Source organism: Girardinichthys multiradiatus, chromosome 20, assembly GCF_021462225.1.
Source record: "Girardinichthys multiradiatus isolate DD_20200921_A chromosome 20, DD_fGirMul_XY1, whole genome shotgun sequence".
Taxonomy (NCBI): Eukaryota; Metazoa; Chordata; class Actinopteri; order Cyprinodontiformes; family Goodeidae; genus Girardinichthys; species Girardinichthys multiradiatus.
Window position 1 is genome coordinate 46358381 of NC_061812.1, and position 24668 is coordinate 46383048.

Here is a 24668-nt window from a genome sequence, read left to right on the forward strand (position 1 = left end):
GCATCGACAATAGATGCGGAGAACATGGTCCACTCGGACTCTATGTCTCTATGACTATGACTCTGTTCATTTTCATCAATTTACAAAATGCTAAATGAGCAAACTCAAACATACAGCCAAAGGCATTAAGGACCATCTTCAGAGTAAAGAAGAACAAGAATTACTGGAAGCGATGGTATGGCCCCTACAGAGCCCTGATCTCAAAATCATCGAGTGTGTCTGGGATTACATGAAGAGACAGAAGGATGTGAGAAAGCCGACATCCACAGAAGATCTGTGTTAGTTCTCCCAAATGTCTGAAACAACCTACCAGCCGAGTTCCTTCAAAAACTGTGTGCAAGTCTACCTAGAAGGTTTGATGCTGTTTTGCCTTTTGAAGGCAAAAGGTGATCACAACTTAAAACTTTTGCACACTACTGTATATATGATAAATATATATATATATGATATATATATATATATATATACACATATATATATATATATATATATTACCAAATACTAAGGAAACACTGACTTAAAACATGAAGTGCTTAGTCTGATGTAATTTCACTTGTAATGCATACTTATACTTTGCTTCTTCTTAACTAATTTATTATCCATATCCAAACAGTAGTTACCATTTGATACAAGATTCTATCATGTCGCTAGACATTAGCTTCAGTCTGGTTTCTAGGTGTTTGCCAAACTCTTCTTCCGGCCAGTGAAGATCTCTGATGAAGGTCTGCAGAGCATCCAGCTTCCAGAAGAGGTCCTCTGAAGTTCCTGAGCCATTACTACAAAACCACAAATCAGAGTTATGTAAACCCAAGCCCTTAACTGAAATACATTGAAATAAAATTGTCTGCTTACATTGGTAATTTAAGGCTTATCAAAATGGACAGTACATTCTATTCATAGATTAGTACACCGACCTACATGGTAGTTTTCTGGTATAGTTTTTCTCTCCCCAAAGTTTCTCTGTTTTTCTCCCCCAACATTTCTACTTGTCCACCTAATATTTACCTAATATTTGTGGCTTAATATTTACCAGCATTTGGTTTCAGTAATGTCACAGTTTAAACTAGTACGCCGTTGAAATGTTGTGTTAACTTTAAAAAGTTATGAATTTTTGTTTCTAAACACATTTAAATGCAGCCACCAATACTGACTGTCCAAGTGTTTAACACATGTTGGGCTCAGCCATGGATGAAGAACAACATCTAAGGCTACATTCACACTGCAGCTTGAAGTGACCCAAACCCGATTTTTTTGCCCGTATGCGACCTGTATCCAAACTTTTCATGACAGTCTGAACAACACAGATCCGATTTTTTCAAATGCGATCCACGCCACTTGGATATGTGGTCCTAAATCTGATCTTTTCAAATGCGACCTGTGTCTGTACGGCCAGGTCGCATTCATCCGACCTATATGTCATTGACACTCGACAAACGTCACTATTCAGGGTCCTGCTACGTGGAAGCGGGAAGAAAAACAACAATCATGGTGGACATGGTTGTTAATGTGCTGGCTCCGGTTGGAAAACAACTTAAAACTTGCAAGATACAGTCCAACTTTTATTTACTCCCGCAAACACTAAGCACGCTCGCTACATGTGACATCATTGCGTCGTCTACTGCGCATGCGGGACACTTGAGTTGTATGAATGCGTTCACACAGGAGATCACTACAAGTCACATATATTTGGAAATGTGAACGACCACTCAAAATAATCGGATTTCACCAAAAAAATCGGAATTGAGCATTAAGACCTGCAGTGTGAACGTAGCATAACTATACAGAGATTGCCAAAACTCTGAATCCCAGAATGAACAGCATTAACCTACTTTCAGGAAAACAAAGGAAGGAGCAGTCACAGTGCCTGAGTGCTTAACCCGATGCAGAACCTCTTCAGTGTAAGACAAACAAATGCAAGTACTTACTTTACAGGTTCCCAGGACTCTCTTTCGAAGCCTCTGTGAATGGACTGAGCAATGGATGACTCCATGAGGTCCACATATCGCACCACCAGAGGCGCGTAGAGGTCCTGCAGGTGTTTATGGAACTTTCCATTACACAGGTTATCTACAAGAGCGAACAGCAGGGAAGAAATATCATGAGTGATGTAAATACGAAGTTAAAGTCTAAAACACTTCTTTTTATTTCTTCTATTTCTTCTTCCAGCACTTGAGTGTCTCCTTACTGAAAAGTGCTATATAAATAAACTTACCTTACCTTACCTTCATGTGGAGCTTTTATCATGTCCAATATAAAACACTACTTATTCAATTCAAATTCAACTAAAATTTAATCCAATTTAAAAATACTGTATTAATCCCAAAGGGAAATTAAATCATATTAAACAGGTTTCTTCAAAGAGCCGTTATAGATTCTGATAGCTGTGGGCAGGAAGGATCTCCTGTAGCGGTCTGTTTTACAGCAGATCTGAAGAAGTCTCTGACTGAAGACACTCTGTTGTTGTACGACAGTCTCATGAAGAGGATGCACAGGGTTCTCCATAATGTTCTTCATTTTATGAAGAATCCTTTGCACAATGATCTCCAGAGGTTCCAGAGGAGTCCCCAGAACAGAGCCAGCCTTCTTTATTAGCTTATTGAGCTTTTTTAAGTCCCTGGCTCTGCTGCTGTTACCCCAGCAGATGATGGCAGAAGAGATCACACTCTCCACAACAGACTTATAGCCAAGTCAAGACAAGTCAAGTCAAGTTTATTTATATAGCACTTTTCATCAACAAGGCACTCAAGACGCTGTACATGAGGAAAAACATTACAATGATACAGAAAGTCAAACAAAAATCAAATCAAACACCCCTCCTTTAACAGCCACCTTAACGTGGTGGAGGGGTCTGAGTGCTCAAATGATCCAAGAGGATATGTTGTCTGGGGCTTAAATGCCCCTGTGTTAGAGTTTTTATGACTTTTGTATTATTTATCACTCATCTAAGTGATTTTCCCACCTTACATGTTACAGGAAGGGAGATGGTCACAAGAATGAGTTATGCTTTTATTCTTTTATTATTTTACTAGCAGCATCTGGGGGCTATTCACCAGGTCCCCACTTCCCACTTCCTCTGTTTGTTTATAATCAAGACAAATGAACCCTAACCTTTCTGACCCCCCACACACACACACACACACCCACCCTGAATGTTTGTTGAACTGTGTGTGACCAAGCATGTATAAATAAAGAGGGAGGAGTGTTAATACTTTGTAGTTTTGCACTGCAGAGTGTGACCTACCCTTATCGCAAGTATAACTGACTCTGTGTCGTTCCTTACCTCTGAGTTGACTAAATAATTCCTATCATTAATTTGGTCCTTCGAGCCGGAGATTATAAGAACTAAACTGATTTTATCTTTCTTTGCAGTGACTGGCGGATCTCCGGGAACAGCCTGACGTCGAGTTAAGCGCTGCCGCACAGCCATACCTAGGCCTGGTGGCTGAAAGTCCCGGTGTGTGACGTTCGCATCTGGACGGTGGATTATTGTCTTGCTCGATGCCAGGGTGACTCTGGAGGTCCAACAAAGTCACCTAGAAGTCAACTCCGAGGTGAGACAGTTTTAAAATACAGTACATGAGATAAGAGTAAGCGTTATATAAATGAAAGAAGAAAAGTACTTAAAAGTCGTTTGGTAGTGTGTCGCCGGTTAAGGACACTGCATTGGGAAGGTTTTATTTCGCCGCAAATAAATAGTGATAAATTTGGGTAGTTATCTCGCCGTAAAGAGATTAAAAACGACTAGGCGCCGTAAAGTGAACTGGATAATTTGGTTGGTAACATTCCGCCAGAAGGGAATGAAATTAAGTGTTGAATAATAAAGAGAGCTCATAAACTAAGCTAGGTCGACCATACATATTGCTGAAGGGACATAAATATGTTAAAATACTAACTGTGTGACTGTGCTGTTTTGTGTGTTTGGAAGACTAAGCATTTTGGAAGAATCTTAGTAGGATTCTGCTGGTCTTGTGTTTTCTTTTGCCCAGAATAGAAAGACGTATTGGTGATTCTTGGAGATAAAGGTTGGGTTTAATCCCAGAAAATTAACACCGCTGCGAATTAGTCGCAGTAGAAGGGCGTGTTAATGTCCTCTCCTTGAATTTCACGCCAGTGAATTTCTATTTGGGACATTTATAGTATTGTGAACTAAAATTAAACATCATGGGGAAGAAACAAAGTAAACTAATTAACTTAGAAGGAGATGTAAAATTTATGGAGAATTATGTAAAAGGAGCAGGTATGATCTGTCATAGATGGCATAAAAAACATGGTTTCTTGGGTAAACTAAATATTAACGATATCTTAAAATTGCAAAGGGATTTAAAATTAGAAATAATGAATACCAAGAAACCAACTAAAAAGGAACAGAGAAAGGTCGAGTATAAATTCTCAGACAAATGGCTGGAACAAAGTAAATTAAGAAACATGCAGAGGCAAGATAAGAAGGAGAAGCGGAAGGAGAAGCTGACAGCTGCAGTCTTGGTGCGCCCACATGAGGAAACAGTGGTCGCATCCAGGCAGCGAGGTGTTCGGCCCCCTGCCGTGCAGGAAGCAGGACAGGAGGCTGGAGCACAACAAATTGGAGGAGAAATAGAAAGAGCGGTAGCAGTTCCTCAAACTTCTCTAAGTGAGCAAGAAAAAATAAGCAATGCTTTTATAACAGAAGAACAAAGCTCTTCTAGTGAGCCCTGGTCTCCTAATTCCTGGGGGGATACAGGAGTGCGAACTAGGAGTAAAGATAAGAAAACAATTTCTAGCATGTACTCAGGCGAAGCCTTAATGGCTCACGAACAGAAATTTCATCCATCTGGAATAAATTTAGAGGGAGACACATTTCCTCTAGTTGAGGTAGCAAATCCAAATGTAGGTGGCGCTAATAACCGACAGCTCCAACAGTTTAAAGACAGTACACCTCATCTGTCATTAACTAAACCCGTGGGGGGTCAGTGGGAAGAATTAGAAAACTTTATACAGCGTGCTGAAAGAGGGAGATATGAGGCATTAACAAGCTCTGACTGGAAAGTAGATCCTAACACAGGAATCTGGAAACTCACTCTAGGGTGGATAGTCAAAGTTCATCCAAAGACACATTTGGATGAGGCAAAATGACAGATACAGGGCCTAGCTGAAATCAAAGAGAGCAACAGGCACCCTGCCTTAGCTGCTGTCCCACCTGAACTGTGGTCTCAATCATCGACTGATGTAGGACTTATAAAGGGGTTTCCACCATATAAGGTTAAATTAATATCTGAAGAACGGCCAGTAGTTCGCCAGTATCCCTTGAAGCCAGAAGCTGAAGAGGGTATTAAGCCAGTAATACAGGATATGTTGAAGTCAGGAATATTAAGGGAAGCACCTGATGCTACATGCAACACACCTATCTTTCCAGTGCAGAAAGCCAGCACAGGAAAGTGGAGGATGGTTCAGGATCTTAGACCGATAAATAAAATAGTGTGACATGCGATTCCGGACGTCCCGAATCCACATACATTACTGCATACATTAACTCCAGATAAAAAATATTTCTCAGTGGTAGATCTTAGCAATGCTTTCTTTACAGTACCACTACATGAAGAGTCACAGCATTTATTTGGCTTTCAGTTTAAAGGGAAAAAATACACTTACACCAGACTACCACAAGGCTTCAGTGAAAGTCCACATGTATATACACAAGCCTTAAGATACTCTATGAGCACCTGTGAGGTGCCTGAACAGTCAAGTCCTGTTGTATGTCGATGACATTCTTATAGCTTCAGACACTCAACAACACTGTGAGGAAGCTACCATAACAGTTCTGAAACATCTCTACCAGACGGGGCACAAAGCCTCTAGGGATAAACTGCAGTTTTGCAAGGAGAAAGTGATTTATTTGGGACATATGTTATCACAACATGGTCGTTCCCTCCTAAGTAGTAGAAAAACAGCTATACAAGAAGCCCCAAAACCATGAACTAAACAACAAATGATGTCCTTTCTGGGACTGTGTAATTTTTGCAGAGAATGGCTACTAGACTATGCAGCCATTGTACAACCCTTGCAATCTATGATCTATGGTAAAGACATGACATTAAAAGACAAAATCATATGGACTAAGGAAGGAGAAGTAGCATTCACAGAGCTAAAAAATCTGCTTCAAACAACAGTCACCTTAGCTCTGCCGGATTATAGCCAGCCTTTCACACTTTGTGTAGATGCATGTAAGGGTTATATGAAAGCTGTATTAACCCAACCATTTGGCTCCAAAAACAGACCTTTAGCATTTTATTCTAAAAAATTTGATTCGGTGGCATCTGGATTTCCAAATTGTTTGCAGAGCTGCATCGCAGCAGTAGAAGCTGTGAAGCAGACAGCTGAAATGGTGCTGTGCCACCTGCTCACACTGAAAGTTCCTCATTCAGTGTCACTTGTATTGCTACAAACTTCACTTCCTTTCTTGACTCATGCAAGGCATATTACGTTGACCTCATTGTTACTCTCACAACCAAATATAAAAAGATGTGGTCCACTAAACCCTAGCACATTAATTCCAACAGCAGAAGATGGGAAACCACATTCTTGTAAAACAAAGGTTGAGGAAGACACAAAACCTAGGCAAGATATCTCTCAGACTCCTGTGGAAAACTCACAAATAATCTTTGTAGATGGATCAGCATCAAAAGATGAATATGGAAAAAACAGAGTTGGTTATGCAGTAACCACTGAAACTAAAATTATAGAATCACAGGCCCTGCCCCATACATGCTCAGCACAGACTGCAGAGCTGTATGCTGTTATCAGAGCATGTGAATTATATGAAGGAAAAATCCTAACCATTTATACAGACAGCCAATATGTATTCGGTTCTGTTCACCATTTTGCTAAAATATGGGAAAATAGAGGGTTTAAAACATCAGCTGGAACAGAATTGACACATTTTAATCTGTTAAAACGACTGCTGTTAGCTATCCAGCTACCTGCAAAGATAGCACTTTGTAAATGTAAAGCACATCAATCTGATGAAACCATGGAAACAAAGGGGAACACCTTTGCTGATATTTCTACTAAAATAGCTTCGAGGCTTCCCCTCATTTGAAAATGTCTGATCTCTTATTTATAGATACAGATGTGCTGAAAGATTCACAACAATCTGCACCAGCTGCAGAAGTTAAATCTTGGCTGAATAGAGGGGCCATAAAGAAAGATGACATTTATCATTTGGGAAATAAGCCAATATTACCAAAGAATTTATACAAGACGGCAGCCCATGCGACACACGGGGTTTCCCATGTGTCGAGAGGGGGAATGACACACTTAGTAAATCTACATTTCCATACCATACATTTTTCTGACTATGCAAAAAAACTTTTGTAGATCATGTATTATTTGCTGCAAACATAATCCACAGGGGAACATGAGACCCAAAAGAGGCCAGTTCCAAGCAGCAATTCATCCCTTTCACACGATACACATGGATTTCATAGAGTTATCATGGTCAGGGGGAAATAAATATTGTTTAGTGGTTATAGATGCATTTTCAAAGTGGGTAGAAATGTACCCTGCCAAACACTGTGATGCGCTCACAGTGGCGAAGAGTTTAGTGACACATTTCTTCCCTACATATGGTATCCCACAAATCATAAGATCAGATAATGGGACTCATTTTGTAAATAATGTAATAGAACTGTGCTCTAAAGAATTAGGGTTTCAGTTAAAAAACCATTGTTCTTACCACCCACAATCTACTGGTCTGGTTGAACGAACAAATGGAACAATAAAAAATAGATTAAGGAAAACAATGGAAGAAACAGGGAGGCCATGGCCTGAATGTCTATCTCTGGTTAAATTATGGATGAGTATAACTCCAAATCAAACTGGTCTCACTCCATTTGAAATAGTACATGGCAGACCTTTTCCATTGCCATCAGAAATGGATGACATAGGAAAAGCACAGCAGGAAACATCATTAGCTGAATGGATGAATAAGATGTTACAAACAAAAGAAGTACAGTTGTCCAGTAGTCTGCCAGTAAATTCTGCTCCGATTTCACAGAACAACCTGAAGCCTGGGGACCTGGTCCTGATTAAGACACTTCACAGAAAGGACTGGAGCAACCCCTGCTGGAGAGGGCCATACCGTGTTCTCCTGACCACACCGACAGCTCTGAAAATCGCAGAGAGACCATCCTGGATTCACAAGAGCCACTGTAAGCTAATATCACCGTTACAGGAGCCAAACCAACCGACGGGGTAACGGGAATGACAAAGGGGTTGGACCCATATGGTCCAACATCTCAAACCGGCGAAGAAAACAACTGACCTGTGCCCAATTTAGCATGGCTTTTTGTGACGTGTGGACAGGACTGATAAGCCTGAGCTTAAACCTGGTAGCAGGGCTCTTTCTCTGTTTAAGACAGGATCCACAGGATGTAACATCACACGAGAAGAGATGGGCAAGATGGACACTGGACCCAAAAAGCAGATGATTATGATGACATGTTGTAAATGAATATATCTTCAATGCCTGAGTGTATTCATAATTGTACTTCATAAAATGACCTTATAGCAGAAAATCGAAAGAAGTTGCTGTTTAAGTGAAATGAGAAAAAGTGCAATGATGATATGAACAAGGCTTGTTTTAATTCTTTTATTTTTTTATTATTACATTTTGTTTCTTTGTTTTATTATATTGTTTCACTCTGCCATGATTGGTGGTTGCCCAGGGGCGGAGGAACCATGTAAGTGTTTCCCACAAAATAATCTGTTTTCTGTCCTGTGGGTTTGTGCTTACACAGAGTGTTTCATTTTACATGTATTTACTCATGACTTATTTGTGATAAAACAGGGGGGAACTGTTAGGGTTTTTATGACTTTTTGTATTGTTTATCACTCATCTAAGTGCTTTTCCCTCCTTACATGTTACAGGAAGGGAGATGGTCATAAGAATGAGTTATGCTTTTATTCTTTTATTATTTTACTAGCAGCATCTGGGGGCTATTCACCAGGTCCCCACTTCCCACTTCCTCTGTTTATAATCAAGACACATGAACCCTAACCTTTCTGACCCCACACACACACCCCCACCTTGAATGTTGTTTGAACTGTGTGACCAAGCATGTATAAATAAAGAGGGAGGAGTGTTAATACTTTGTAGTTTGTGTTGCACAGCTACCCTTGCCGCAAGTATAACTGACTTTGTGTCGTTCCTTACCTCTGAGTTGACTAAATAATACCTATTATTCACAAATAAACGTATCAAGGTGTTGGAATGTACTCGTACTCGTACTCGTACTCGTCGTCTTCCGCTTATCCGGGACCGGGTCGCGGGGGCAGCAGACTCAGCAGAGACGCCCAGATGTCCCTAACCTTTCTGACCCCACACACACACACCCTGAATGTTTGTTGAACTGTGTGTGACCAAGCATGTATAAATAAAGAGGGAGGAGTGTTAATACTTTGTAGTTTTGCACTGCAGAGTGTGACCTACCCTTGCCGAAAGTATAACTGACTCTGTGTCGTTCCTTACCTCTGAGTTGACTAAATAATACCTATCACCCTGGTAGGGTATCCCATGGCAAACAGGCTCTAGGTGACGGGTCAGACAAAGAGCAGTTCAAGACACCTTCGTGAGGACTACTAAATCGAGGCACGTGACGTCGCCTGGTACGGCGGAGCCGGGGTCAGGACTCATTGGAGAGCGCCTGGTGGCCGGGTTGCTCCTCGCAGGACCCAGCCGGGCCAAGCCCAAACAAGAGCCGCGAGGCCATCCCCCAGTGGGTGCCCGAGGACGAGAGAGCTTGTGTCCGAGGACGAGAGATACCAACTAGAAATAGTCGGGCTCACTTCCGAGCACAGCGTGGGCTCTGGAACCCATCTCCTCGAGAGGGGCTGGACTCTCTGGAGTGGCCCACGGGAGAGGCGGTGGGCTGGGGTGGGTTTGCTTGTTGCCCCCAAGCTCAGTCGCCTCGTGTTGGGGTTTACCCCAGTGGATGAGAGGGTCGCATCCTTGCGCCTTCGGCTTGGGGACAGGTCTCTGACTGTCGTTTCGGCCTACGGGCCAAGCGGTAGTGGGGAGTACCCAGCTTTCTTGGCGTCCCTGCCGGGGGTGCTGGATAGTGCCCTTCCTGGGGACTCCATAATTCTGCTGGAAGACTTCAACGCCTACGTGGGAAACAACAGTGACACCTGGAGAGGTGTGATGGGGAGGAATGGCCTCCCCAATCTGAATCCGAGTGGTGTTTCGTTATTGGACTTCTGTGCTAGTCACAGATTGTCCATAATGAACACCATGTTTAAACATAAGGGTGTCCATCAGTGCACTTCGCACCAGGACACCCTAGGTAGGAGGTCAATGATCGACTTTGTTGTCGTATCATCAGACCTTTGGCCGCATGTTTTGGACACTCGGGTGAAGAGAGGGGCCTAGCTGTCCACTGAACACCACCTGGTGGTGAGTTGGATCTGCTGGAAGAGGAGAAAGCCGGACAAACTTTGCAGGCACAGGTGCATAGTGAGGGTCTGCTGGGAACGTCTGGCGTAGCCCTTGGCCAGGGATGTATTCAACTCCCACCTCTGAGAGAGCTTTGACCAGATTGCGGGGGATGTTGGAGACACGGAGTCCAAGTGGACCATGTTCTCCGCGTCTATTGTCAGTGCTGCTGCCCGTAGCTGTGGCCGTAAGGTCTGCGGTGCCTGTCGCGGCGGCAATCCCCGAACCCGCTGGTGGACACCGGCAGTAAGGGACGCTGTCAAGCTGAAGGAGTCCTATTGGCTGTGGTTGTCTTGTGGGACTCCTGAGGCGGCTGACGGGTACCGTGAGGCCAAGCGTGCCGCGGCCCGGGCTGTTGCAGAGGCAAAAACTCGGACCTGGGAGGAGTTCGGTGAGGCCATGGAGAAGGACTACCGGTTGGCCTCAAAGCGATTCTGGCAAACCGTCCGGCGCCTCAGGAGGGGAAGCAGTGCTTCGCCAACATAACATCCACAACAGTGGGGGTGGGAGGCTGCTGACCTTGACTGGGGACATTATCAGGTGGTGGAAGGAGTACTTCGAGTATCACCTCAATCCTGCCATCACGCATTCCCTGGTGGAAACAGATGCTGGAGACTCTTTCATCGCCAAGGCTGAAGTCACCAAGGTGGTTAAAAAGCTCTACGGTGGCAGGGCTTCGGGATCTGCCCTTAGTACCTCAAGTCTCTGGATGTTGTGGGACTGTCATGGTTGACATGCCTCTACAACATTGCGTGGCGGTCGGGGCCTCTGGACTGGCAGACTGGGGTGGTGGTCACCCTTCATAAGAAGGGTGACCGGAGGGTGTGTTCCAACTACAGGGGTATCACACTCCTCAGCCTCCCTGGTAAGGCCTACGCCAGGGTAATAGAGAGGAGAGTCTGGCCGATAGCTGAACCTCAGCTTCAGGAGGAGCGGTGTGGTTTTTCGTCCCGGCCGTGGAACACTGGACCAGCTCTATACCCTCTACAAGGTACTCGAGGGTTCATGGGAGTTTGCCCAACCGGTCCACATATGTTTTGTGGACCTGGAGAAAGCATTCGACTGTGTACCTCGTGATGCCCTGTGCGGGGTGCTCCAGGAGTATGGAATCGGGGGCCCTTTATTAAGGGCCATCAGGTCTCTGTACAAGCGGAGCAGGAGTTTGGTCCGCATTGCTGGCACTAAGTTGGACCTGCTCCCGGTGCATGTTGGACTCCGGCTGGGGCTGCCCTTAGTCACCACTCTTGTTCATAACTTTTATGGACAGGATTTCTAGGCGCACCCAAGGGCCGGAGGGGGTCTGGTTTAGGGACCAATGGATTTCATCTCTACATTTTGCAGATGACGTGGTCCTGCTGGCCCCCTCTAGCCAAGACCTACAGCATGTGCTATGGCGGTTCGCAGCCGAGTCTTAAGCGGCTGGGATGAGGATCAGCTCCGAGGTCAGGGTTCCCGACAGGAAAAGGGTGGCTTGTCCTCTTCAGGTTGGAGGGGAGTTCCTGCCTCAAGTGGAGGAGTTTAAGTATCTCGGGGTCTTGTTTACGAGTGAGGGTAGAATGGAGCGGGAGATTGACAGACGGATCAGTGTGGCTGCCGCAGTAATGGAGTCGCTGTGCCGGTCCGTTGTGGTGAAGAGAGAGCTGAGCCGAAAAGCGAAGCTCTCGATTTACCGGTCGGTCTACATTCCTATTAGAGGCTGACATTTTTTTGGGAATTCCGTGGGCTGGGAGACGGCATCGGTAAAGATCACGTGATTGGGAAGGTACAGGATAACAAATGAACGGGAGCAGACGGGAGCGGGAGCTAACCAATAGGAGGGAGAACAAACTAGGATCAATTGTCTTTGGAATTGTAAAACTGAGACTTTATTATAAACTTTAAGAAAAAAGAAAAACTTGGCTCGACGCAGCCATTGTGTAGTTTTTTTCAGAGAATCATATGCTATAATGCGAGTCAAATGAACTACACCACCCACAAGCCAACAGTGCTTCTGATTGACGTTTTCCACCTGCGTTCAGAATGGAGGGAGCAAACGCAGGTGGAGAACTGGACGCGGTAAAACTGGATTTGCAACGTAAAGTCAGAAGTAAGGACTTATCTATTAAACTTATAGAGCTGACAGGAAAGTCGCAACTATTACCGAACAAGTATTGCGTGGGGATGCAAAAGAAAAACAATTCTCCCATGTCCCCTCACGGGCTCTGTAGTAAGGCTTCATCAAGGGAAGATATTAAATAAATATGTTGTAAAATAGAAAAAAAAATTAATGTACCATTAAATGTACAATTTATTTTAATACATCATTAAATATTAAGTGTACCACTAATTACGTAATGTCCTCTTTAAAATTATACTTAATTATTCAGTGGCACATTTAATTGCACAATAGTCCATTTCATGATATAATGGTACATTCATTGTTTCTAATGATGTGTTAAATAAATAAATGGTACCTTTAATTTAATGGCACATTTAATGTTACATTTCTTTCATGTTACATTTACTTCACTTATGGGACATTCACAACATTCATTTATTTAATAATGATTTTATTGTATTAATTTTGTCCAGCTTGACCCTCCATTCTTGACACCTGTATAGGAGGTGATGTCAGAATTTGTATCAGGTGTGCTGGAGCAGACACACATCTAAAACTTGCAGGGAAGGGGTCCCTGAGGACCAGGGCTGTGAACCATTGAGGTACAGTTTCTAAATTGTGAAGGTAATGCCTTTTTGCCCTTTTGTTCACCAAGTACAGTTCTCTTGCTAGGTGCATTTTTCTTTCGTTTCAGCAACTTGAAACATAAAAGTAATGTCATTGTTCAAAGGAAACAATCACTTAATAAATGAGTAAAATACAACTATGTACATTTTGTTTATTCAACTAAGATAGGCATGGTCTGTTTCCTTGTTTGATATTTTATTATTTCTACTACAGCTAACAACAGGGACCTAACTGGTCCTTCAAACAAAGAAGTTCCCAAAAGACTAAATGAAGAAAACAAAAATGGGAGTGGCACAGGAGTGGGAGTCGTTCTAAATGGGAGCGGGATGGGAGTGGGATTCAATTTACCAGGAGTGGGACAGGACAGGATTTATTTTTTAATGCTGGCCTGGGATTGGGATGGGACAAGACATTTTTCTGTGGGAGCGGGATGGGACAGGAGAGAAAATCCACTTTCGTGTCACCCTCTAGTTCCTACCCTCACCTATGGCCATGAACTTTGGGTCATGACCGAAAGAACGAGATCCCGGATACAGGCGGCTGAAATGAGCTTCCTCTGTAGGGTGGCCGGGCACTCCCTTAGCTCAACCATCCGGGAGGGGCTTGGAGTAGAGCCGCTGCTCCTCCTCATTGAGGGGAGCCAGTTGATGTGGCTCAGGCATCTATATCGGATGCCTTCTGGACGCCTTCCTCGGGAGGTGTTCCAGGCACGTCCCATCGGGAGGAGGCCCAGGGGACGGCCCAGGACACGCTGGAGGGACTATGTCCTTTGGCTGGCCTGGGAACGCCTTGGACTCCCCCCGGAGGAGCTGAAGGAGGTGTCTAGGGACAGGGACGTCTGGGTGTCTCTGCTTAGTCTACTGCCCCCGCGACCCGGTCCCGGATAAAGTGGAAGACGACGAGTACGAGAAAATCAAACAGAAAAACAAATCAAATGACATTAATAATCCTTGGGAGTTTACTGGTAAGAGCTGGTTCTAATCCAATCTTTATATTAGAGGTAATTAGCTCAATAAGTCCTCTGTGAAAAGGAATTCATCTTGGGCTAGAAGAAAAATGATAATACTAATGCTTGAGTTTGCTGGTATGAGGCAGTTGTGCTCCCATCATTCAAATAACGCCTAAGTAGAGAAGCTGGGTCACTGGTATAAAACAGTTTTCGACCAAACTTTCAAATACTAATAATGTTTGGCTTTCACTGGTGTGAAATAGTTGTAATACAATTGTTCTAAGAAATCTAAAATTCTACGAATCCTTCTAAGCAATCTAAAAATCTATGAAGCCACATTTAGGTAAAAAGAGGATAAAAAGAATGACCACATTAGGTAAGAAGAGGGGAAAAAAAATCATATTTCACACTTTATCCTTAGCAGGATACAGTTTGAAATATCAAAAAAAAAAACTCAGCACAAATTAACAACACATATACGAGACAACATATTGCAGGTATACGGTAAGGCTGTATGTCAGGGGTGCGTATGTTTATATGAGCATGTGTCTCGCTGGTGCTTCTCAATGGTGAATCCAAAGAGCCAAATTCCTGGTCTTTCGCCAGATTCAAGCATGCAACTTCTCCAAGATTTATCCAATTTCACCTCTGAATCCAGGAACTGCAGCCAGCCTGCGATCTTGTAGGATCACATCCAGTTTGCAATTCTGCTCCCTTAACATTTAAGTCTGCGTGTTGATAGCGCTGCAGATCCCTTCACATAAGCCGGGCAGCCTTGCAATGGCCAGAACTGCTGCAGTCGTTTTCCCAATTTCACAATATGCCAGGTAACCCCAAACTCCAAAAAGCACAAATCCTGTTATTAGAAATCCAATTATGTACACATCTTCCATGTCCTCGCAGAAACAGAAAAAAACCCAAAAAACTCTCTGATACACCGCACGACTGCAGAATCATCTGATGACAAGAGTCTGTCTTGTACTGGAAGTCTGAGGCGTACGGAGTGAAAAGGAATAGTGAGAGCATAGTCCCCTGTGTGTTATGTTGTCTTTTGGTGTAAAAGCCATGGAGGAGTGCTTCAGTGAAGGCTTTCAGGCATCTGTTGTTTAGATCTGTTGGACAAAACCAGCAAGTTTCTTTTTTGCCATTACAGCAAACTATTTTGCACAACTCACTGCTGGTGTATAAAGAACTCCTTTACCTGAATGCTTATATAGATAGATCTAAGAAATGAAGGGTGTAGTATTAAACAAACCTTGACATAAGAAGGTAAAGCACAGTTATAACAAAGGCTGATTTTTTATACCAATACTACATGTGAAACATTTATTCTAATCCAGTCTTGCCAAACAAAATGTCAGAGTCTTAGGGTGTTTCTAAATCCAATACATCTCAAACATTTCCCCAGTCTCAGCTGACTCCCAACTGGTAAAAAGGCAACACTGACAAAGACCACAGGAGATAAAATGGAGTCCAGTGTGTGCTAATGTGATGCCTCACGGCTCCATGCAGCGTGCCTGCTTTTTTCTCTCCTTCTCTCTTTGTTTTTCTCGCTCCCTCTGAGCGTGTGTTTGTGTGTTGGTATTTGAGTCAAGGTCGATCATACACAGTAGGTGCAATGTTTGTTGTGTTCCCTGATTGCCACACTCCAAATTAGCCACTTGAGCGGCTGCTGTCCACTTTGGTGTGTTATGCACAGGAGTATGCTTGCAGGGATCGCCATGGCGAATCTACCACTGCTTTAGACCTCATTAACTCCACGAATGGCAGCCTGACTTTGCCGCTTGTCTTGAACTACGGCTATTTACTACAACATAAATGCACTGCTGTGGGGCAACAGAACAAATGACCTTCTGTGGGAAAGATGTCCCTGCAATAATACATTTTCCAAATGTCCATGTTATTCTGTCTGGGAAGGTTCACTGGGATTTTTACTGATACAATGCTGCGGGTGTAAACAGCTAAATTCTCAATCTCAGCTCTGCTCATAAATACTAATAATGAATGCCCTGTTTTAAGCATGTATAACAACTCAATAAAATAATGGCCACTAGTGTAATACCTGAAAATAATGTTACTATTGTTACTATAGACTACTTGTCTATTACCTATCTGTAGTACCTGACTGATGCTAATATTTGCTTTTCTCTTAACCATTTTAATTCAGTTCAAATAAAAAAAATTTAACTCAAAGAGACAGTCACATTACCTGGCGTAGATGGACCAAAGTGCAGACAGGAATTTGAGAGCCATATGGTGAGTCAAAGGTTTAATAATAAGAATCAAAAATTTACAGGGAACATTTGGAGGCATGCAACATAGAACCGGCAAATAGAAGAATCAAGAAAATGATGAGCATGAGGCACGAAGAAAGGTAACAGATGATCTCGACAAAGGAACAATGAAAACCAACAACTATATGTACAAAGGAAGATAGGAGAGAAAATAGGCATGGCGCAGACAGAATGGAATACATAAGCACTGGAAGGAATCTAACGAAAATCTAAATGTACAGCAATATAAGAATAAGTAAGCAACTAGAGAACATAAACAAAAGGGAAGAAACAGAGATCAAAATTAGAAACTCAAACATCTAATACTAAAGGACACAGGCAAATGAACTACAAAATTTAACAACCTAATAAAAGCAAATTAATGTTCGAAAAGCATACACAAGAAAACCAAAATCCCAAACACCTGCAGATCGTGACGGAGACATTAAATGTTGCAGTAACTCAAACTATATAAGTTTAATCAAAGAGTCTTTATAGATGGCGATTGCTGTGGTCAGTAAGAACATCCTGTAGCAGTCTATATTCCAGTGGATCTGAAGAAGCCTCTGATGAAAGACTCTTTGTTGTTGAATTACACACTAGTGAACTGGATGCTCAAGGTTGTCCATTATGTTCTTCAATATATCCCTTGTACATTTATATTTCAGCAGTTTTCTCCTGCTTTTAAGTGTAGCCTTGCTATAAAAAGTTTTTTGTTATATCAGCACTGGTCTGATTTGCTGGTTAAATGACTTTATAATGATACAGTCACAATGTTTCATGGTGACTAGTGTTTTAATAATAGATTTAATGTAATATTTATTTTATCCACCATAAAGGTGTGTCCTTTCCCCTTATCTATTGAATTTATACACTAATGAGTGTCGAAGCCATCATGACAGGTGTCATTTCATTACATTTGCTGAAACGTCTGGTATTATTTATCTGCTAAATATTGAATAATTTGGACATGGTCCTGGGATGAATATGTTTGTCAGTTGGTGTGAATAATTGTTTTAAATATTTATGACCCAAAGATTTTCAAATTGACTTAGTAAGAATAAGTCTGTCATCGCTCTTTTTTATTGCGAGGAATCAAACTGTGTAATATGCAGTCCCAGGCTTTGCTCATCATAGATGCATAAATATCTTGGGACTACAGAGGCAAACTGTTAGGTTAGGACCTGTTATGTCCTGTATGAGAGCCTATAAAGTTTTAAAATGATCATTTTGGGCTGACCTAGTAATAATAGTGAGAAACAAAATCTCATATGCATATCAGACATTTCTTCAAAGGGGACATATACAGGTCCTTCTCAAAATATTAGCATATTGTGATAAAGTTAATTATTTTCCATAATGTAATGCTGAAAATTTAACATTCATATATTTTAGATTCATTGTACACTAACTGAAATATTTCAGGTCTTTTATTGTCTTAATACGGATGATTTTGGCATACAGCTCATGAAAACCCAAAATTCCTATCTCACAAAATTAGCATATTATTAAAAGGGTCTCTAAACGAGCTATGAACCTAATCATCTGAATCAACGAGTTAACTCTAAACACCTGCAAAAGATTCCTGAGGCCTTTAAAACTCCCAGCCTGGTTCATCACTCAAAACCCCAATCATGGGTAAGACTGCCGACCTGACTGCTGTCCAGAAGGCCACTATTGACACCCTCAAGCAAGAGGGTAAGACACAGAAAGAAATTTCTGAACGAATAGGCTGTTCCCAGAGTGCTGTATCAAGGCACCTCAGTGGGAAGTCTGTGGGAAGGAAAAAGTGTGGCAGAAAACGCTGCACAACGAGAAGAGGTGACCGGACCCTGAGGAAGATTGTGGAGAAGGGCCGATTCCAGACCTTGGGGGACCCGCGGAAGCAGTGGACTGAGTCTGGAGTAGAAACATCCACAGCCACCGTGCACAGGCGTGTGCAGGAAATGGGCTACAGGTGCCGCATTCCCCAGGTCAAGCCACTTTTGTACCAGAAACAGCGGCAGAAGCGCCTGACCTGGGCTACAGAGAAGCAGCACTGGACTGTTGCTCAGTGGTCCAAAGTACTTTTTCACATGAAAGCAAATTCTGCATGTCATTCGGAAATCAAGGTGCCAGAGTCTGGAGGAAGACTGGGGAGAAGGAAATGCCAAAATGCCAGAAGTCCAGTGTCAAGTACCCACAGACAGTGATGGTCTGGGGTGCCGTGTCAGCTGCTGGTGTTGGTCCACTGTGTTTTATCAAGGGCAGGGTCAATGCAGCTAGCTATCAGGAGATTTTGGAGCACTTCATGCTTCCATCTGCTGAAAAGCTTTATGGAGATGAAGATTTCATTTTTCAGCACAACCTGGCACCTGCTCACAGTGCCAAAACCACTGGTAAATGGTTTACTGACCATGGTATCACTGTGCTCAATTGGCCTGCCAACTCTCCTGACCTGAACCCCATAGAGAATCTGTGGGATATTGTGAAGAGAACGTCGAGAGACTCAAGACCCAACACTCTGGATGAGCTAAAGGCCGCTATCGAAGCATCCTGGGCCTCCATAAGACCTCAGCAGTGCCACAGGCTGATTGCCTCCATGCCACGCCGCATTGAAGCAGTCATTTCTGCCAAAGGATTCCCGACCAAGTATTGAGTGCATAACTGTACATGATTATTTGAAGGTTGACGTTTTTTGTATTAAAAACACTTTTCTTTTATTGGTCGGATGAAATATGCTAATTTTGTGAGATAGGAATTTTGGGTTTTCATGAGCTGTATGCCAAAATCATCCGTATTAAGACAATAAAAGACTTGAAATATTTCAGTTAGTGTGCAATGAATCTAAAATATATGAATGTTAAATTTTCATCATGACATTATGGAAAATAATGAACTTTATCACAATATGCTAATATTTTGAGAAGGACCTGTAGTGCTTTAAATCCTTTTTCGCCCTTAAATCATTCAGTTGGGGTCTATATAAAATGGAACTGGAATGCTTTGGTCTGAAATCCTTGTTACTGTAGCTCCACAGGCTTTTCTTTTACCCATGTTCTGAGGTACCTCTGAGAGCAACTTGTTTTGGTACTCATACTCCACCCTCCCTCAGGTCAAAGAGTGTTGCACTCCACCCCGTTCTGTGATTTTTGTAGTTTGCTGGCAGAGATACAATTATCTTGCAGTGCAGAAACAAGGCTGTTTATGTAATAATTCTATTCAAACATGCAGTATGGTTATGTCCATGAGCTAAAAACAACACACAGCAATAACATAAGCAGTAGGCACAATGCTACTGCTATCAAATCAATGTCCAGAACGTCATATCAACACACAATAAATTCATGTCTAATATAAAGTTTGCTGTCAGTGTTATTTGCAGCTTATCGCTTTGCTGTGTCCATTGGTTACATTGACAGAAGGAACTGACCCCTTAATCAGATTAAGTCTTTTGGCAAATCCTTCTTGATACTGGTGGAGGTTGCTGAGTCCTACTTCCCCACTAATGTGGGTTCATTTGCGTGAAAAAAAAAAAATTACTTTACACTTTGACAAGGTTCTGATACTGGAGAACGGTGTAATTAATTGTGTGGGTTAATTAGACTTATCCTCTTGCAGCTTTGGCATACTTAAGGTTGGACTACAAAACTGCAGTGAAAAATAAAAGTGGTGGATACATGACATTGGTTACCCGGAAGTCCATGACCTTGTTTAGCAGTTCTGCACCAAATACTGTGAGGTAACAGACGTAACAGAGAATACGGAAAACTGAACAGATTGAAAAGTATAACCCAAACAGAAGTTAAAGATATCTACACAGCACCTGGAGAAACTAAATTCTACCTTTCTGCACTTCTACAGACTCCAAATACACAACAAAATGTTTTTAAGGGCTGAAAAGTGGATTTTTCATATCTTCCCTTTAATGTTTTAGTAATATGTAAAGACAAACCAATATCAACCTTTCAGTAAGTTTTTGAATTACAGAATGCTTCGAATTTGTTGTTGTTCCAGTTTTATAACCAGGCAGTTTTCATCTAATCAGATTTCATTTAGACAAACTTCAGAGCTTTGTTAGCTTTGTTTCTCAACAGACGATAGGACTGTATCAGGTCTGTTATTGGTAGCTCTATAAAATCAAATCAAATCTGACAAAAGTCATCACAGACCTAATTTGATGACTTTTGTCAGAAATTACACTTAAATAAACCAGTCATATCATTGCCCTAAATGCTCTAAGTATTGGTATTCCTGACAAAATGTGGCTTAACTGGAAGACAGTTGTTTTTACCATCGCTTATTTCTTCTCCTTAGGTGTCAAGCTCCTGGTTTGGTTGTGGTCTTTCTGTGCAGGTGGCTTTCCTGAGTTTGCTTATTATGTTTTTGCTTTAGACCAAACAGTAACTGAGTGTGATAGTTTGAGTAACAATAACAGGATTTACAACAGAAACTTCTTGCTTTCTAGTCTACTATGTGCAAAGGTGGTCAGGACATGATTCTGGTTGCTGCAGGTCAGCCATCTCATTAATGATCTGCATGCTCTTGCCAGCAGGAACACTCAGGAGCAGTCTGTAGTCCTGTTAAGGATACACTTCAGTATTCACAATGTGGACTCAATCTACAGAGTGCTAATTGTCCTTTGGGAATGTGCCCCTTTTTTAGTTTGTAAGTCGGGAGTCAAGGAGAAGGCAAAGTGTCGTCCACTTATTTGGCTCGACTGCAAATAGCTTGTTATGCTCACGTGTTAGTGTCATTAACTTGGCCTCCTCCTGATTTTTCTTCACATTTTCAGGTGTGTGAAAGCAGTAAATGAAGTGCGTAGCAATGGACGTGGTTACACAAGCAGCATAAAAATAGAAAACTGCAGGCTACTGAATAGAGTACTGAAAAAGAATAACAAACAGAAATGAATAGACTGCTATAAACAAAGTTAACTTTTAAGAAATATGGGACCCAAGGACCCTTACCTTTCTGCATAATCCACAAATACTTTTCTTGCGTTTTCCAGCAGCTGCAGCTTGGAATACTTTAACATGAAGCCAGCCAAAAGATGTGCTAGCAGATTTCTAACCATTAGCAGTAAAACAGAAACAGCAGATAATAATGAGAGCTGGGAGTGCAGGACAGACTACTGCAAACCCTCATAAAATAGCCAAGGGCAGCCATATAAAAAATAAAAAATGACAAATAAACAAGGCATTGACGGGGCAACTTAAGGAAATGGAGAAATGAAGAAACATACAAATGCAAACACTCAACACCAGTTTCCTCTGTGTCAAACCATGCCCTTCATGTATTTCTATAAAAGATGGATATGAGGCCTTTTGCTGGTCTTAAGGTAGTAACTAATTAAGTAAAATGTTATTTAAATAGCATATTTTAAGATATAAAGATCATAAAGTGCTTTACAATCGACATTAAAACAAGATATGTTAAACAATAGCCAATGTAAAAATGTAGGTGTTTCACTGACTTTTAATGGAAGCCACAAACTCGGCTGATCTCATTGCCCAAAGAAGTGGCTGCATAGTCTTTCTTCAGTGGCTCCGAGACTATGGAGCCACTGAAGAGAAGGCTCTGTCTCCTTTTGTTTTCAGTTTAGTATGAGGACAAATCAGGGACATGCTGAGACATACTATGGATGAAATTGTCCTGTGATATAACTTGATGCCTGCCCATAAAAATTCAATTAAGAACAAGTATCTTGATATGCACTCAAAAATGCACCGGGAGCCAATGTAGTTGCTTTAGCAGCAAGTCACATGTGAATATTTGCACAATTTAGTCAGAGGCCTGGCAGCAGCATACTGAACAAAATGCAGCCAATCTAGGAAGGTTCTGTTTATACATGTGCAAAAGTGCATTAGAATAATCCAGACATGATGAAACGAAAGCATGAATAATTTCCAGTTCAGGACAAGAGACAAAGGAGTTAAATTTAGCAATATTTCTCAAATGATAAAAGCAGGATCAACCAGACTTGACATAATGATCCAAAGTAAAGCCTCAGTCAAATGTTATTTCAAGGTTTCTAACAGGAATTTTTTAAAGAGCCCAGAGGTCCAAGGATCTCCCTTATATTGAACATTATTGTTTTCTGATTATTGAAGAAGTTGTACCAGTTTTAAACATTTTGTTGTTTTTGTTTATTATTTTCTTTTTTTAAATAGCACACATTGAGCTAAACCAGTGACACACCTTACCTGGATGAAGAATATTGTAAATTATGTAAAACACACTTATAACAAAGACTAGAAAACTGCAATCATCAACAAAATGCAAACAACAAACTACCAAAAAATATAAAGTGCGCATGTTAAGAAAAAGACTAATTAAATGTTTAGACCCAATGAATGGGCCACAACAATGAAAGCATCAGAGGTTCGTTCGTTCGTCGTCTTCCGCTTATCCAGGACCGGGTCGCGGGGGCAGCAGACTCAGCAGAGACGCCCAGACGTCCCTCTCTCCAGACACCTCCTCCAGTTCCTCCAGGGGGAGCCCAAGGCGTTCCCAGGCCAGCCGAGAGACATAGTCCCTCCAGCATGTCCTGGGCCGTCCCCTGGGCCTCCTCCTGGTGGGACGTGCCTGGAACACCTCCCGAGGAAGGCGTCCAGGAGGCATCCGGTATAGATGCCCGAGCCACCTCAACTGGCTCCTCTCGATGTGGAGGAGCAGCGGCTCTACTCCGAGCCCCTCCCGGATGGCCGAGCTCCTCACCCTATCTCTAAGGGAGTGCCCGGCCAATACCCTGGCGTAGGCCTTACCAGGGAGGCTGAGGAGTGTGATCCTCCTGTAGTTGGAACACACCCTCCGGTCCCCCTTCTTATAAAGGGGGACCACCACCCCAGTCTGCCAGTCCAGAGGCACTGTCCCCAACCGCCACGCAATGTTGAAGAGGCGTGTCAACCATGACAGCCCTACAACATCCAGAGACTTGAGGTACTCAGGGCGGATCTCATCCACCCCCGAAGCCTTGACACCGCGGAGCTTTTTAACCACCTCGGTGACTTCAGCCTGGGTGATGAAAGAGTCCAACCCCGAGTCCCCAGCCTCTGTTTCCACCACGGAATGCGTGATGGCAGGATTGAGGAGATCCTCGAAGTACTCCTTCCACCGCCCGATAATGTCCTCAGTCGAGGTCAGCAGTCTCCCGCCCCCACTATAAACAGTGTTGGCAGAGCACTGCTTCCCCCTCCTGAGGCGTCGGACGGTTTGCCAGAATCGCTTCGAGGCCAACCGGTAGTCCTTCTCCATGGCCTCACCGAACTCTTCCCAGGCCCGAGTTTTTGCCTCTGCCACAGCCCGGGCCGCAGCACGCTTGGCCTCACGGTACCCGTCAGCCGCCTCAGGAGTCCCACAAGCCAACCACAGCCGATAGGACTCCTTCTTCAGCTTAACAGCATCCCTTACTGCCGGTGTCGACCACCGGGTTCTGGGATTGCCGCCACGACAGGCACCGCAGACCTTACGGCCGCAGCTATGGGCAGCAGCATCGACAATAGATGCAGAGAACATGGTCCACTCTGACTCTATGTCTCCAACATCCCCCGGGATCTGGTCGAAGCTCTCCCGGAGGTGGGAGTTGAATACATCCCTGGCCGAGGGCTCCGCCAGGCGTTCCCAGCAGACCCTCACTATGCGCTTGGGCCTGCCGAGTCTGTCCGGCTTTCTTCTCCTCCAGCGGATCCAACTCACCACCAGGTGATGATCAGTGGACAGCTCAGCCCCTCTCTTCACCCGAGTGTCCAAAACATGCGGCCGAAGGTCTGATGATACGACAATAAAGTCGATCATCGACCTCCTGCCTAGGGTGTCCTCCTGGTGCCAAGTGCACTGATGGACACCCTTATGTTTGAACATGGTGTTCGTTATGGACAATCCGTGACTAGCACAGAAGTCCAATAACAAAACACCACTCGGATTCAGATCGGGGAGGCCATTCCTCCCGATCACGCCTCTCCAGGTGTCACTGTCGTTCCCCACGTGGGCGTTGAAGTCCCTCAGCAGAATAATGGAGTCCCCGGGAGGGGCACTATCCAGCACCCCCGACAGGGACGCCAAGAAGGCCGGGTATTCTGCACTACCACTCGGCCCGTAGGCTGAAATGATAGTCAGAGACCTCTCCCCAACCCGAAGGCGCAGGGATACGACCCTCTCATCCACTGGGGTAAACCCCAACACGAGACGGCTGAGCTGGGGGGCAACAAGCAAACCCACACCAGCCTCACACCGCCTCTCCCCGTGGGCCACTCCAGAGTAGAAGAGAGTCCAACC

The 24668-nt window shown here is 43.3% G+C and overlaps 1 protein-coding gene across 10 annotated transcripts in view; it reads right to left on the reverse strand.

The window, feature by feature from the left end:
* The window catches only part of LOC124856115 (calcium-dependent secretion activator 1-like), a 417550-nt gene that overhangs the window by 125475 nt on the left and 267407 nt on the right, over nt 1-24668 (reverse strand). For all 10 annotated transcript variants that reach the window (XM_047346334.1, XM_047346331.1, XM_047346330.1 and 7 more), the window contains 2 exons: nt 1926-2067; nt 621-776 (listed from right to left, as the gene is read on the reverse strand). In XM_047346334.1, coding sequence (XP_047202290.1) covers nt 621-776; nt 1926-2067 — 298 coding nt within the window. The remainder of the gene's footprint in view (nt 1-620; nt 777-1925; nt 2068-24668) is intronic.